Genomic DNA, 16,287 nt, shown 5'->3' on the forward strand with positions numbered 1-16,287 from the left:
TATATGCGACCTAACTGCAAACTGTGGGGTGTCCTCAGTTTGGAAGGTCCATATCATATAAATGTCCTTCTTTGGAGGTCCTCACAAACACACACCCCCACCCACACAAAAACCACCTGTAGATATACATGCAATGCATACAAAACGTAGGCTTTCCTTGACACTTTTTTCTCAACTCCATTTATGTCATTGCCCACTTCATGGTCAAAATGTGTAATATAAGAAATCTGTCCTTTCCGCAGTTACAAAATTTTGTAAATGATATGGTACTATTTATAACTCACATTTCTACATGTCTGGTTTGAATTAATCAGACTGGAAAAGATTCACACTTGTATGTGGGTAGATTAAATAAGTTCTTTGAATAAAATAAGGAACAGTGGAGTCTTGGCCTAACACTAGGAGAATAAATGATAGGAATTTTTGTTTTTACTATCTCCCCTACTATCCTCTATTGTGTGATAGAGAATAGGCAGTTTCAATATTGCTGGCACTCTTTGTATTGAAAACTCTCCTCATTCTAAAATGAACAAAAGTTTATTTGGGCCAACTGTGTTCGTGTTTGAATGTTACACACACATCCCTCAACAAGCGTGTTCTGTGATGCTCCAGCCAATATCCTCTATCATATCATAAACCCCAGAATCAATGAAATTTAGGGCTCACAAGCTAAACCACATCCACTGACTAAGAATATCTTTTGTGGATGCCATTGTTGAGGTTATCTCCAACTGTGGAGCTCCCCAGTTATTAGCAGACTCCACCGTTTGAATGTGGCAAAACACACACACCTCCACACTTGGTAGCATTTACAAACGTCCCATACACACCCCACACATCCACCGGTAACACACCCCAACACAAACAAATACACAATACTTACCACTAAACACCTTAAGTTCTTGCCACTGTTTGCACAAATAAATTCTCAAATCTGTACCCGCTACTGCAAGGTAAGTACCACTCTGATCAAATGCCAAAGATTTCACCTGCAACAAAGTAGAAAAAGTCAATATTGTTAAGAAATTATATGATTGAGTAAAACCCTGTTTACTTTAGAAAAGTCAAATACTTTCCATCGAATTCAGTGCCAAGTATAGAGTGTACATGGCCCAGTATTCTATAATGACTTCCAAAGTTGGTATCGATTCGTATTGAATCACATCTTTTGCTTATTAACAGTTTTTTTCATGCGTGTCCACTCAATAAACATCAGTCAATTTCAAATTTCCCTGAAGACAACTTTAATTTACTGATAGTGTAAACACCATTATGTAAATTATCCCAATTAATTTATAGTAATCCTTTCAAATTTGAGGTATAAATTGAGTTTGTTCTTACGCAGGATGCATAGCCCCATTACCTACTTTATCCATTAAGATTTTAAAGAAAAATACAGCACATTGTAGGGCATCCAGGTTTCAGAAATTTTTTTAATGTTATTGAATGTATATCAATCTACCAATAATATCAACTAGAATGAGCCCTGAATGTGGCAGCTACACAATTATGGTTAGGGATACATTTTAGTTTTAATGTTAGGGTGCAAAGTGTGTACTATATTCCTGCAAGGAGTTTCTCCTTGAATATCGCTATGGTGTTGCCCCTGACAACACAATCCCAAAGGGCTGAATTACAATTCAACAGATCATTGACAGTGGCACTACTCTTCTCCAATCCTTGATATACAGATGACCCAAGAGTAATACATAATAGAAACCCAAATAAAACAATAGAAACTTGAGTTCTTACATAATGTCCTTAGGGATACAAAATCATCTTTGAACAGGGTTAAGCATCTCAAAAATTATTTTCCAAGTAAGCGGTCACCATACACTGTCATTATTTTTAAGCTAAATATAAGATGCTCAATATTGTAATGTAGACCCTGTATGCAATACACTAACCAGAACGTTATAACAATTGAAATGGCAGCCATGATGGAGGACAGGTTTTTTTTTTAATTTAAAAAAAAGTTTTATAATGTTTTTCCTACCCTTACACAAACTCTAACCCCTTCCCAAACCTTACTACATGTATATACAAACCCACCCAAGCCTAACTAGCTTAACACCCTTGCCCCAACCCCCAAAAGGGAACCCCCAAATCGGACCTATATTGGCATGTTTAGTAAATGCATTAATGTATATTAATAAAGTTTCAATTACTTTATTTAGCCTCATCTCATCAAAATGGCAATTTTTATGGCTAATTATAGGAAGGAGAACCCTTTCACATAATTTTGGAAATTTAAAAAAAAAATCTAAAATTATGAAAATACAAAAACAATACATTTAAGTGCACAAGCTTTTTTCTTCTGGGTAGGAATTTTTTTCTAGCATGCAATAGTTTTTTTCTTGCAGGTTAGAAATTTGATAAATAGGTCCATGCATGCATTTTGTATATGATGACCTATTTATCAAATTTCTAACCTGCAAGAAAAAAACTGTTGCATGTAAGAAAATAATTCTTACCCAGAAGAAAAAAGCTTTTGCACTAATGTATTTTTTTTTGGTATTTTTAAAATTTTAGAAATTTGTTTAAATTTCTAAAATTATGTGAGAGGTTCTCTTTTATTTTTTTGGTAATAAAAATAATAATTTCGATGAAATGAGGCAAAATAAAGTAAAACATTATTAACACATTCATGCATTTAAAAACATTAAATATAGGTCCAATTTTCAGGTGAAATCAATTTCTCCACTAATTCCCTTTTGGGTTAAGGGCAAGGGTTTCGGGTTAGGTTAACGGTTAGTTGGACTAGGGTAGGCTTGTATGCATGTAGTAAGGTTTGGGGTGGTTAGACTTTGTGTAAGGGTAGGAAAAACATTGAAAAACTTAATATCAAAAAAAACGTTAACGTTTAAATGGTTAGCGATTTTTCTAAACGGATAGTGCATTTACACGTTGTTGTACACGGTGGTTACACGTGAAACGTTTAAACGTAGACACCCTTAGTCACACACAGGTCTCTAGATTGATTCCACAACCATTTGTACCCATCACCGGTTTTATTGTATTGTCACGTGAATTGGCACATGGTACCTGACAGAGGGCAGAATTTAATTTAAATGAGGATGATTCCTCTATAACTTAAAACCATAAGACTTGTTCTTGTCTTCTGAAATAAGGTCTTAAACCTTTTCATTGATTCTTGTTATCAGCTCGTAATAGGTGAGAATTATTTGGGGTTCTTTACTGCTCGCTTCAATAAAGTCCCAACTTACGGCTGTGTTAATTCCCAAATGCGAGCGATAGTCACCCAATATGTTGCGTAAAGTTTGCGTTGGCGCTATGCCCAGCTGTGTATTCGCCATTCTATATTAATATAAGATTTTACAAGTTCCGCCTATTACCATAATAATCATAATAGACCTTTGTTATCCCATCATAATTGGTAACAATATGACCAGTCAGGTGGTTGGTCGAATGACCATCATAATTGGTACTAAATGAACTGAACAATATGACTAGGTTGCTAAAGCTCCCATCTCAACACTATCAAGACCAAGACTGGCAAAGTTTACTCTCTCTCTCTCTCTCTGTCAGTTATTGCCAAGTGCGTTGCATTCCTGTGATGAAGAAATTCTTATCAAATCTTCAAAAAATCGTTCAGATTTTCAAACAAGATTCCAGTCATTTGACCGACTACCTGAAGGATCATTCTTTCAACCAATCAATCAAAAAGCATAAAACCATCACAATGCTAATGAAAGGAAAACACACTGTAGAACGTGTGCTGTGGGACCCTCATCATTTTCCCTACCTAGCACATCCTCTTTAAAATCCACATAAAAACATAAGATTTCATTTCCTTGCAATCTCAAATTATTTAATTTGCTCCTTTTTTTAATAAAGTAACTTAAGAGTGAAGAGTTTTCCACTAAAACACGTTTTCCTTCCTACATCTTTCGCAAGTAATTTTTGTTCTGTACATCAAGCAGGACACTGAACTCAGGAGTATTACATTCATACTGCTGATAGGCAGCTTCATAAACAGTAGAAAGTCAAATTTACCCTGACAAAAATAACACTCTTATTGTAACTGCTGAAAATCGTATGGAAACATGGCAGGAAATGTTTGCTGTACAACTCTATACCAAGTCTAGACAAACCCTACAATTGGACACATTCTACTTATTTGGTTTTCTCTTCATTTTCTTCTGATAAAAAAACCCACCTACTTCATGCATTTCATTAAGTTTAACAAATACAGCTCTCGCATTCGAGTGGTTACTGATGTGAATGTACGATAAAGATAAATAAAACTTGAGAACTTCGTAATTGATGTTGCCTGCATGGCAAAAAACACCCGCCATGACAACTATCTAATGGGAGCTAATAGTAACAGGCTTGTTGATCCAGCAGAGGAGAAGTTGCCTTTGAGGGAAGAAATATGAAACATCGTTATGCACAAAATCACAAGTCTGTTATTTGCACACATAGCATATGTGACCCGCTCCCACAAATCCTGACATAAGTCACTAATTTTGAAAATTGAGTTTTTGATGTCATTATTTAGTATAGGTCTTCAGCTTTCATTTGATACCAAAATTGTGTTTCTGGGACATGTGGTCCTCATCATACATTCTTTCAACGGGAAGGGGGAAGCGATACATAAAGAAAAGGCAAATGCAAGAAAAAGTTGTAAAATGACAAGTTAAGGACTTGGTTTGGCTCAAAAAATGCTAGATTTGGGTGCTTTAGACATAAAAGAATATTTTGTTTTTAATGGTAGGTTAAAGTAAACATATTAAGGAATCAAAAAATAATAAAAAAGAAATCAGCAAGGTTTTTCACCCCTTTCCCAACTTTTGACTCACCATATCTTGAAATGGCCGAGTGCGACTTATGGCGGGTTTCGTCAGAGCGGGTCACATATGTAATACAATGGAACCAACAGTCCTAGATCTTGAAAGGTCTATTCATCCATTGCTCATTATTTCATTACTGGTAAATGGATGTCTATGGGGGAGGGAGACGACACACTCACCCTGCAAAGAAGCTTAACCTAATTCTTTTATACAAACTCTTTCTTGATGTCACAGTCACTTTATAAGGAATTTTACAACAAAATGAAGCTTTTAAATAAGTTCATTTTATATTTTTTCCCTTTTGGTGATCAATTAACAAATTTTACGTTTTAAAAATAAAATTGTGTTGCCACTGGCTTGCAGTTTTTCAGTGGGGAATGATTGGGATTTTAGTAAGATTTTGGCTAAGTATACAATAAATTTTACATTAAAAAGTCTTTTCAAGCAGCCTTTTTGAACTAAAGTAGTTTTCCTTTATAAAGAATGATACAGATGGTCGCATGTCATAAGTTGGGTATGCTAAAAGGGTGGAGGGATTACACTTTTCTGAAAATTGCGATACAAATTTGATTGGCTTTCCGTAACCACATATCCTACAGCAGTGGTTGATACCTCATTTTGAGCCTAATATTATACTCTTTCAGTCTACTGAAGCATATAATTATACATTATTCAGTAAAAAAATCACACCAGTTGAAATGAAAAATGCCAGGGGTGGAGGAGCAGGCGGATGTGGAGCAGGCGGATCCGGGAGTGTGCAAATAGGGCCTATGTGAAAATTCACATGTCAGCATGTCAAAACTACTGGTTACTTTTTCAAATCTAGGGAGGTTTTGATGTATTGACAGCTTTGAATGTTGAATTTGTACAACTAAAACAATGACGTTTTTCAAAGTTGAAAATCTTTTAAAAACCAGATTGTCTCAGCATCAGGGAAACTTGGGCATTCATGTGCAGCCAAGTCTGGACAATTATCCTATCAGTTCCACTTGAGCCATATCAAGTCCTCTTGAAAGTTTATGCTATTGATTTGGGTCATGGTATTGGAATGATGTAGGAGTTGTTGTGTTGTTATAGCAACAATCCCAGATTCTTGGCCATTCAGATGGCACTTTAGTGGGGTGCAGCCAATCAGGTCTCTGCTTTAATTCCATTTCTTTTGTTGTGTTCACACCTTTCTTAGTAAGCCACTTGCATTTGCTCCTCCGATCATGCTGGACCAAAAAATCCCACCCACCCTCCCAGTAGCTGGAAGGGTAATTCAGTTATCTCATTTGTCCAAGATGCTTCAATAAAAGTATGTCAAATTATGCTACTCTCCGCTTTGTCTGGAGTTTTCTTCAAATCCTGAAGAATATAGTCAGTAGATTGTCTCCACTTTCTACTACGCTTTGTGATGGCTTTATGAATGCTTTGTATGGAGTTTCTTCAAATCCTGAAGAATCTCGTCAGTAGATTGTCTCCACTTTCTACTACGCTTTGTGATGGCTTTATGAATGCTTTGTATGGAGTCTCGTCAATACCTGATGAAACTTGTCTGTAGATTGTCTCCACTTTCTACTACGCTTTGTATGGAGTCTCGTCAATACCTGATGAAACTTGTCTGTAGATTGTCTCCACTTTCTACTACGCTTTGTATGGAGTCTCGTCAATACCTGATGAGACTCGTCTGTAGATTGTCTCCACTTTCTACTACGCTTTGTTTGGAGTCTCGTCAATACCTGATGAAACTTGTCTGTAGATTGTCTCCACTTTCTACTACGCTTTTAAAGGGAAATGTATGCTTTTATGGATTTTCTTCAAATCCTGAAGAATCTCGTCTGTAGATTGTCTCCACTTTCTACTACGCTTTGTATGGAATCTCGTCAATACCTGATGAGACTCGTCTGTAGATTGTCTCCACTTTCTACTACGCTTTGTATGGAGTCTCGTCAATACCTGATGAAACTTGTCTGTAGATTGTCTCCACTTTCTACTACGCTTTGTATGGAGTCTCGTCAATACCTGATGAGACTGCGTCTGTAGATTGTCTCCACTTTCTACTACGCTTTGTATGGAGTCTCGTCAATACCTGATGAAACTTGTCTGTAGATTGTCTCCACTTTCTACTACGCTTTTAAAGGGAAATGTATGCTTTTTATGGATTTTCTTCAAATCCTGAAGAATCTCGTCTGTAGATTGTCTCCACTTTCTACTACGCTTTGTATGGAATCTCGTCAATACCTGATGAGACTCGTCTGTAGATTGTCTCCACTTTCTACTACGCTTTGTATGGAGTCTCGTCAATACCTGATGAAACTTGTCTGTAGATTGTCTCCACTTTCTACTACGCTTTGTATGGAGTCTCGTCAATACCTGATGAGACTCGTCTGTAGATTGTCTCCACTTTCTACTACGCTTTGTATGGAGTCTCGTCAATACCTGATGAAACTTGTCTGTAGATTGTCTCCACTTTCTACTACGCTTTTAAAGGAAATGTATGCTTTTTATGGATTTTCTTCAAATCCTGAAGAATCTCGCCTGTAGATTGTCTCCACTTTCTACTGCGCTTTGTATGGAGTCTCGTCAATACCTGATGAAACTTGTCTGTAGATTGTCTCCACTTTCTACTACGCTTTATGTAGAGTAATTTATGCTTATTTGAAGTATCTTTTTGGCTTGATTGTTTTTGTCAGTGGACTATTTCATTATTAATATATTTTTATAGTAAATTTTGGCTGACTTTTCAATAATTACCAGCTTATATAGGGATTTAAAGATTTAATTCATTGATAGAGTTGGCATTGTTTCTTCTTTTGGAGATTTCTGTTTATTTAATAATTATGTTATAAATATTGTTTTCCAATTCAATCCTCTGTTTGATCCAAAGAGGTATCTGTATTTGCTTAATATGAAATTTGGTTAAATGTGATACAGAAGTCAATTCTTGCATGTCCAGCCTATATGGTTGGCTTGTTGTACACATTTCCCCAATAATTCTTGTATTGTGTTATTAATAATATTTATTGGAAGATAAATAACTATTTATATTATGTCTTAACTGCTATGAAAGTGCTATGATTATTATATTATTATTATATTATGAAATCTATCATTATTTATCATTATTTATCTCAATTATATTTATGTATATGAATATAAAATTGTTGAATGGTCATAAATAGCTTAATAAATGGCCTCATGATCGGGAGGGCAATGCGGAGTCTAATCATTGCTTTGGTGTTGTGTTTTCCTGATGTCTCGAGACAATTACTGACTACTTAAGGTGGTACTACACCCCTGATAAATTTTGTGACTAATTTTGCATTTTTCTCAAAAAGTAACTACACACTGGTAACAAAAGTTATATGTATATCATAGGGGCAAGGAATCCAACCACTTCACTGAAATTTCAGTGATTCAAGACAAGTGGTTCATTATCATAGGCCTATATGTTAAGAAATGAGGTACATTCTAGCGGTACCTCTTTTCTTATCATAAATAACGTACCGCTTGTCTTGAGTCACTGAAATTCCTGTGTAGTAACTGGATTCCTTACCCCTCTAATATACATAACTTTTGTTACCAGTGTGACATTATTTTTTGAGTAAAATGCACAAATAGTCACAAATTTATCAAGGTGTGAAGTACCACCTTAAAGGGTTATATGTTCCATTTTTTCATTTTTAATGAAATCCTAGTTGAATTTCAGTATTTTTAGCAATATGCTAATGTATATTTTTCTTCTTGACATTCATTTCCTCAATAATAGAATAACCATCTCGCTAATTACTCGTAAACGGTCATTGACCTTCACAATGTAATTAACATACGTACAATTATTTAAAAAAATTCATTTGAAGCATTAATGTATTGAGAACATATCCTCCAAATTTGATGACATTCTTGCATAAAATAACAATTTTACAGTCATTTTTGTAATTGAGGTCCGATTTGAGAAAAACGCATTTGAAAATTGAGATTTACATAGACGCCTGTGTATTAATTAATTATTAATTAAGCATTATCTCAAAAATTAAGCAGGTGTTAAGGTTAAAAATGGTTTTAATTATTAGAGATTGTCAATATATACAACATATCAAAAAATACATTTTTTGTAATTTTTGACCATGTAATGGAAATTGTACCCAACTTATGACATGCGACCAGATATGAATTTGTTAATTCATTGCTTCAATATGGCTTACATTTAAGAAGCAATAACTATTCTTGATATTTTAAGACCAACATCAAGTAAGGACCATAAAATGTTATTTCTTAAATGTTATATACCACCTTTGCCTTTTATTCCAGAACTCTCAAAAACTGAAAGGGCTGAAATTATATACCGTATAATTCAATCTATAAACATATATGCCTCTAAATGCAGGTTTTGTGATGAAAGAGAAGAAAGGAGATGCCTTCCAAAACATTTCAATAGATTTGTCTCACAATAATACCTGTTTGTACAGCATGATTGTATATAGAATTATTGGTATTCTAGAAAGGAAGCATTTGAGAGGTGACCTGGTTGAGATTTTTAAATTCTTTATGGTCTGGAAGGCATTAAAGAGCAGAGGACGTGCAGAAGAGATCAGAACCACAGACAACTTGGGTGACACTGCAATAAGCTGTATAAACCAGCACAGAAAAAGATGATGAGCTACAGGAGCAAATTCTTCTCTATAACAGTGATCAACCACTGAAATTCTCTCCCAGGAAATGTGGTGATGGTCAACTCAGTCAATGATTATAAGAGAAGATTAGATAAGGCTAAGAAATCACTGTTATGTCTCAAAGCCCATGGCAATTTCAAACATGAATGCAGAATGCATTTTTTTAAAGATTTGTTTAACTTAATAAATTCAAAATTAAGTAAATCCAAATTAGGTAAGTTCAAAATTGCGTAAATTCATAATTAAGATAATTCAAAATTAAATTAATTCAAAATTAAGTTAATTCAATATTAATTGTTGAAAGGTACACAGCAAAAATTGCGGTTCCTTTACATATTATTGATGTGCAAATCTTTTATAACTAAACAAATATTCTTCAAAACATTTATTAGAATTTCAGGATTTTAAGGCAAAAAAATAAAGGATAAAGAAATGAACTCGCCAATTCAGCTGAATGGGACGCACTAAGAAAAACAAACGCGCACAGGGGATTTGATACATAACATTTATTTTTTAAGTCTGACTGTAGGCAGCACAGATTTGGATATGGGGTCATAGAGGCTTTATTACCTTATTTTATTTGCAAACTAAGTGTAAGTGTAAGTGATCTTACATGTAAAAACATGTTAAAGGCTGAAATTGGAAATGCTTGTTTCACACGAAAACAAAAGACAGCAGGCCAGACCATGGCCAGGTGGTAACATGAGTAGATTTATTTCGCCTTGAAGGTCTTGCAAATATAAGCTAACTTTCCCCTGGGCCATCCCATATGCCATGAATCAAGTTGTGTTCACATTGTCAGACGTATGCCCTGAAGAACTGGGAGTAGCAGTAGGCGCTTCCAGGAGTAGTGGCAGTGTGAAGGATGTTCAGCGTTAGTTCTTCCAGGCGTACGTCCGACAATTCACTCCTGACAAAAGTTAGTGTATGTTTTGACTTACATCGGCAAGTGCAACGTGAACGCTGCTACGCCTGGCACCTGATGTAAGTTTGACCTTTTGTTGGTCGGAACTAAGAAATCACATATCGTGTGGTTGAAAAAAGGTTACAGAAACACCGGCAGTGGTAGCCGATTTTTACGCCAACCAGAAGTGAATGCTTGGTGGAACTGGTCAGCGTAGTGCCAGGACTAGACTATGTGTGGACATGTGGTAGGAGTAGGGAAAATATTTGTGGAATTTTTATCAATGTTAGCGTAAGTTTACGCCAGGTGTAACACAAAATGTGAACACCATAGGCGTAGCCACTACGCCACTGGTGAACACAATCAGTAGGTCTACATCTGAAATCTACTGACCAGTTTACACTCTCATTTCATTCTGTGCCTTTAAACACCCATTAAAATTGGACCTCCCATTCTTGACATAGGAATGTGTTCATAAATAACAAACAATATAAAAGCACTGAAACACTTTTTGAAGCCATATCGCAAAATAAACTAATAACAATATTTGGCTTATATCGCTTTATCACTAAAAAGCCTCACTTTATCACAACATGATTGTTTTTCTTTTTCCTTGCAACACCCTTAAAGCAGGATGATGCTTATAGCCTGTATTCTCGACAGTGATCTCTACTAGAAGTCACTAATGTTGTTTTCCCTAATACCTTAGTGATGTCCAGTAAAATATCCACTGAGGCTATATCAAGGGAAACACTACATTATAGGGCATCTAGGTCTAAGAAAAACAACATCGGGTGTCATGTAGCACATTACTGGGTATCTAGGTGATAAAAACTACATTATTCTCCGATGCTGCATAAGATTGGTCATCCATGTATTGGAAAACAACATTAGTTCCTGATGGTGCTCATTGTTGGGCATCCATGTGCAGGAAAAATAACACAACTCTTGCATAGCATTCAGCTGCTATGACAAATCATTGACAGTCAACAGATAGTGAAATGTGTGCATACATGTGACGGGACAGTGTGACGGGACAGTCTGGCCTAAAAAGCAAATTTGTCGTTTTGTTAAGCAGAATAATGTTTAATTTTGTATATCATTCTTGCATCAGTTAAGGAGAGTGGGATGGCAGGAACCATACTTGTCCTATTATAGCCCTGCAACACCTTCAATGAACTTACTAATGTCAAGGAATTCAAGGCGGTTAAAATTGGGTATTAATGTAGGCATTCAGGGTAGGCCTATATAATACACACAATGGATACTGTAATGTGTAGGTACATTTGTACCCAGTTTTAACCATTATTTATCAGTGGGATCTGGTAGCCTAATGGACAAGGCGTGAAACAAGTTTGTGGGTTCGAATCCCATCCTGGTGCATTCCCTTGTTTCAGGTGGGATATGTGCGCTGGCTGGAATTTTGTTTATGTTGTCTTGTGTAATTGTAACACTTTGGGTTAACTGGTCACTCTTTCCTACAAAATATATTCAGTTTTCTCTTGAAGAGAGCAATTGTTCAACATTGTGTTTATTTTTTCTTGTACAGGATGTGTAGCCCCCATTACCTACTTTATACCCATAAGGATTATTTAAACGAAAATACTGTACTTTATAGAGCATCTAGGTCTAAGAAAAACAACAGTGTGTATAATGTAACACATTACTGGGTATCTACACTATTCTCTGATGTTGCATAAGATTGGTCATCCATGTAATGCAAAACAACATTAGTCTGAAAGATATGAACACACTTGGCTGATGTTGCATAAGATTGGTCGTCCGTGTATTGGAGAAAACAACAAAAACACTAACCCTGACATTGTTCATTATTTGAGAATTGCAAGTAAAACACTAGCCTGTGATATTGGTGCTCCAATTGTTGGAGGAAAAAAGTCAAGGAAGTCAGGAATAGTCAGGGACATGAGGCCACACCTCTGTCTAACATAACAAAAGTGGTAAAGCTTCATGGAACTGAATATTCAGACTTTCTTCATAGGTATGGGGTATTTTTATCATACAGGGAAGCTAAAATCATAAAGACTGGTTAGGAAATGCTGACAAATATCTCAGTCATGAATTTTGGTTCTTCTAATCTAATGATTGAGTTTACTGCTGTCAGAAATTTTGGTAGCTGCAACTATTCTGATTTTTAACTTCAAAAACTCAATAGTTTCCTGATGCCCACATATGCCATGTCAAATTTCAATTATTGCCCAAAAATGGAACAAGACATGGAATGTCTGTATTAACGATAAATAAATAAAATAGTGCTTTAGTTTCTAAGGATTGTATACGTTCTGGTTCAGCCTGGATTCAGCAAGGGAATGTATAGACTATTTAAATGAAATATTTAGTATCCTTTCATCACAGTAATAGCTTTTCTGGAGAATCATGGAAAGGGAATGCTGTAACTGAGCAGTGCAATATGATCAAAGCATGTTTTAAAATCATACAACTCAAATGTTAACCTACAGTCACAGAAAAATTGGTACATGTATAAAACCGACATGAAAACAGCTAGCCTATTATAGCTCATTCCAACAATTCTGTTTTTTAGAGTTGAAAATCTTTTTAAAAAATCAGATTGTCTCAGAATCAGGGGAACTCAGGCTTTCATGTGCATCCTAGTCCAGTGAATATGAATGCTTTGTATGGAGCTTCTTCAAATCCTGAGGAATCTCATCAGCAGATTGTCTCCACTTTCTACTAAGCTTTATGATGGGTTAATGAATGCTTTGTATGGAGTTTCTTCAAATCCTGAGGAATCTCATCAGCAGATTGTCTCCACTTTCTACTAAGCTTTATGATGGGTTAATGAATGCTTTGTATGGAGTTTCTTCAAATCCAAAAATCTCATCAGCAGATTGTCTACAATTTCTACTATGCTTTGCGATGGCTTAATGAATGCTTTGTATGGAGCTTCTTCAAATCCTGAGGAATCTCATCAGCAGATTGTCTCCACTGTCTACTACGCATTGTGATGGGTTAAAGAAAGCTTTGTGTGGAGCTTCTTCAAATCCTGAAGAATCTCGTCACCAGATTGTCTCCACTTTCTACTACGCTTTATGGCTTAATAAATGCTTTGTATGGAGCTTCTTCAAATCCTGAGGAATCTTGTCAGCAGATTGTCTCCACTTTCTTCAAATCCTGAAGAATCTCGTCTGTAGACTGTCTCTACTTTCTACTGTGCTATGTAGGGTAATTAATGCTTGTTGGAAGCATTTTTTTTGGCTTGATTGTATTTGTCAGTGAATTTTCACTTTATTAATTTTCTTTTAAAGTGAATTTTGGCTGATTTTTCAATAATTGCCAGCTTCTAAAGCGCAGCTAAAACTTTTGCCCATGTCTGATCCCTTCAGGATAATGTGTGTTTCCCCATGGAACCACCAGGTAAACAAACATGTACACACAAAGGGGTCATTTTCCTTAATAAAAATAAAAGGAGGGGTCATCAGAATGTCTCAAGCAAGGTTGTTCAGGGATTAGCAGCCAACAGTTGCATCAAAACATGTTTACACCTGGCTGTCCTGACTAGAAGGAAATGCACACCTGTCCTATTTAGTTGGCCTGATTGATTGCATAATGCATTGTTTATCGTGTCACTCCAATCAATCAAAACACATCAACACAATTATCATGGAGAAGTACCTTCATTTGCAAGGCCCTGGTATGGAAGTTAGTTTCACTAACCTGAACTGATACCCGAGATCATATTTGCATAATGAACTTTCAGAAGAAAATGTTAAGTATGCCGTAATAGAATATTGCTTTCACTCTCATCCCACTCAATTTAGGGGAACTATTGCAATGAGAAGATGCTGGATGGATTGAAGAGCAAATCTGTAATTATAATTAGCTCAGAAAATCTGCTAAATGTACTTATAATTAGCTCAGGAAATTTGCTAAATGTACTTGATTTTGCATGAACTTGTTATTTTTCTGTATAATTAAAACTAAAATAATACTGACATATGATGGCTTCCTAAAACGGTTGGCTTACTAGTACTAGTTAGTACAGGGCTCACACTAACATTTTAATCAAGTTGCGTATTAGCACAGTTGGACCTGTTGCTAAACTTACCCAGCTATTTAAAAATTTATTTCTGCTAAGCGCATTTCGTATAATTTTCCATTCAAATTTGGTTGAATGCATGTCTTTTTGGTTCAAGATGTACATGTAAGGCAAGTATTAAATAACAATGGGCTATTCAGATCCATACACTCCAATGGGAAGACACAACCTTAATCTCCCACACAGGGAAAACTGCAAATGAGGTTACCTGGTTAATAGGTTGACTCCATTTGAAATTTACACTCCCTGTGTGGGAGATTAAGGTTATGTTTTCCATATAGCGGGTGTATGGATTTCAACTGGAATGTCCCAATGTTACAAGTGTCATTCATAATTACAACTCGCAGATGTCAGTGGACAAATGCCAATTTTGAGTCTTGCAGAGTATAGAATAATTACACAACCACATATGCCACGTACGCCATGATAAATTAATTCCATCAAAACATTATAAAAAGAAGAATATAGGGTTTCATTATCCCAATTTGCAAAAAGTCAATGTAAACATCTTTTCACACACAGAGACAGGTGATAAAATGATTGGAAACAGAATAAAATCTGATTGTTTGAGTTAGTGCACGAGTTGGTGTTTCCAACCAGTTCACACCATATACATCACACTATCATGTACCTCCGGGAGCATGTTTGCACTTTATAAGCTTCGTTGAGATGCAAAAAGGATATTGCCCTAGGTTTGGAAGATTTTATTCTTATCCAAATCTGTTCTTTCATTCCCCTTAGGTTTTCTATCTAAAATGGTCACTGGAAAAATGCAAAAATGTACTATTTTTGACACAGTTTTTTTTTTGCAGCCCATTTAGTATAAAGTGGAGCTTTTATAATTTCACTATCAACCTTCAAAGCAATTCTACTGGGGAAGTTTATTTTCTAATTTTACATCTTTTTGAAAATTTACAGTGCAGATGTGAATGTGAAAGTTAAAACAGTTTTTCTTGTGCAGATTCTTAGAAATTCGAATATATACCTGAGAGCACATCAGATATATTTGAATGGCATTCTGAATATGAAGAATGTCCTTCTCACGGTTGCTTGATGGCATGTGAAACTGAGTCATTTTAAAGAAAAGTTGAACAATGATGGCGCTATTTAATTTAAATCTTGTTTGTATCTTTACAAGGGATTGACACTTGTATAATGATATTAGAACATCAGCAAAACGACTAACAAATGACAAGGGAATTTTCAAAAAAAACTTTTTATCATGAAATGAAAGGTATAATCATATTATTTGGCTAATTTAAATTAAAAATATATGTAAATAGCGCCCTCAATTTGCACACAAATGTGCAGTTTCTAGAATAACAATTGCCACAAAAAAGCAGAAAAAGATGAATAATTCGATATAGAACAAAAATCTATGTTAAAAAATTGCTACAAAATATATGTGTATATACAGTTTATTAGTGTGATAGCTGTTGGTATTATTTATGTCTAGAAATGAACATTATATGTTTTGTTAGAAAAATTAATAAATGATCACATCAAACAACTGTGTTCTGATATCAAATAATTTTGTTTTTTTGAAATTTTGCGATATAATGTACATTTAATGGCAAATGATTAAATTGATATTTTTGATATAAATAACAGTCCTCGAAGTAAACTTCATAAATCTAATGATATGTACTTAAAGTGTATGTGGCTGGGATGAAAAGCCAATGATCAATTGAAAATTTTGACCTTTCGTATTGAAAATATGGATTTTTTTTATGAAAAAAAAAAAAAAAAAAGGTCTTTTGGGGAAAAAATGTATACCTTCAATTTGAAACGCCAAAATTTTCAATTGATCGATTTACATTGATGTCAATGATCTTGACC

General features: G+C 35.2%; 1 protein-coding gene across 1 annotated transcript in view; it reads right to left on the reverse strand.

Annotated features, from left to right (window-relative positions):
* Positions 1–16,287, reverse strand: part of LOC140155818 (pre-mRNA-processing factor 19-like) — a 189,091-nt gene that overhangs the window by 15,009 nt on the left and 157,795 nt on the right. The window contains exon 10 of the mRNA XM_072178801.1: positions 884–989. Within this exon, the coding sequence (XP_072034902.1) occupies positions 884–989 (106 nt within the window). The remainder of the gene's footprint in view (positions 1–883; positions 990–16,287) is intronic.

This window comes from Amphiura filiformis, chromosome 6 (genome assembly GCF_039555335.1).
Source record: "Amphiura filiformis chromosome 6, Afil_fr2py, whole genome shotgun sequence".
Lineage (NCBI taxonomy): Eukaryota > Metazoa > Echinodermata > Ophiuroidea > Amphilepidida > Amphiuridae > Amphiura > Amphiura filiformis.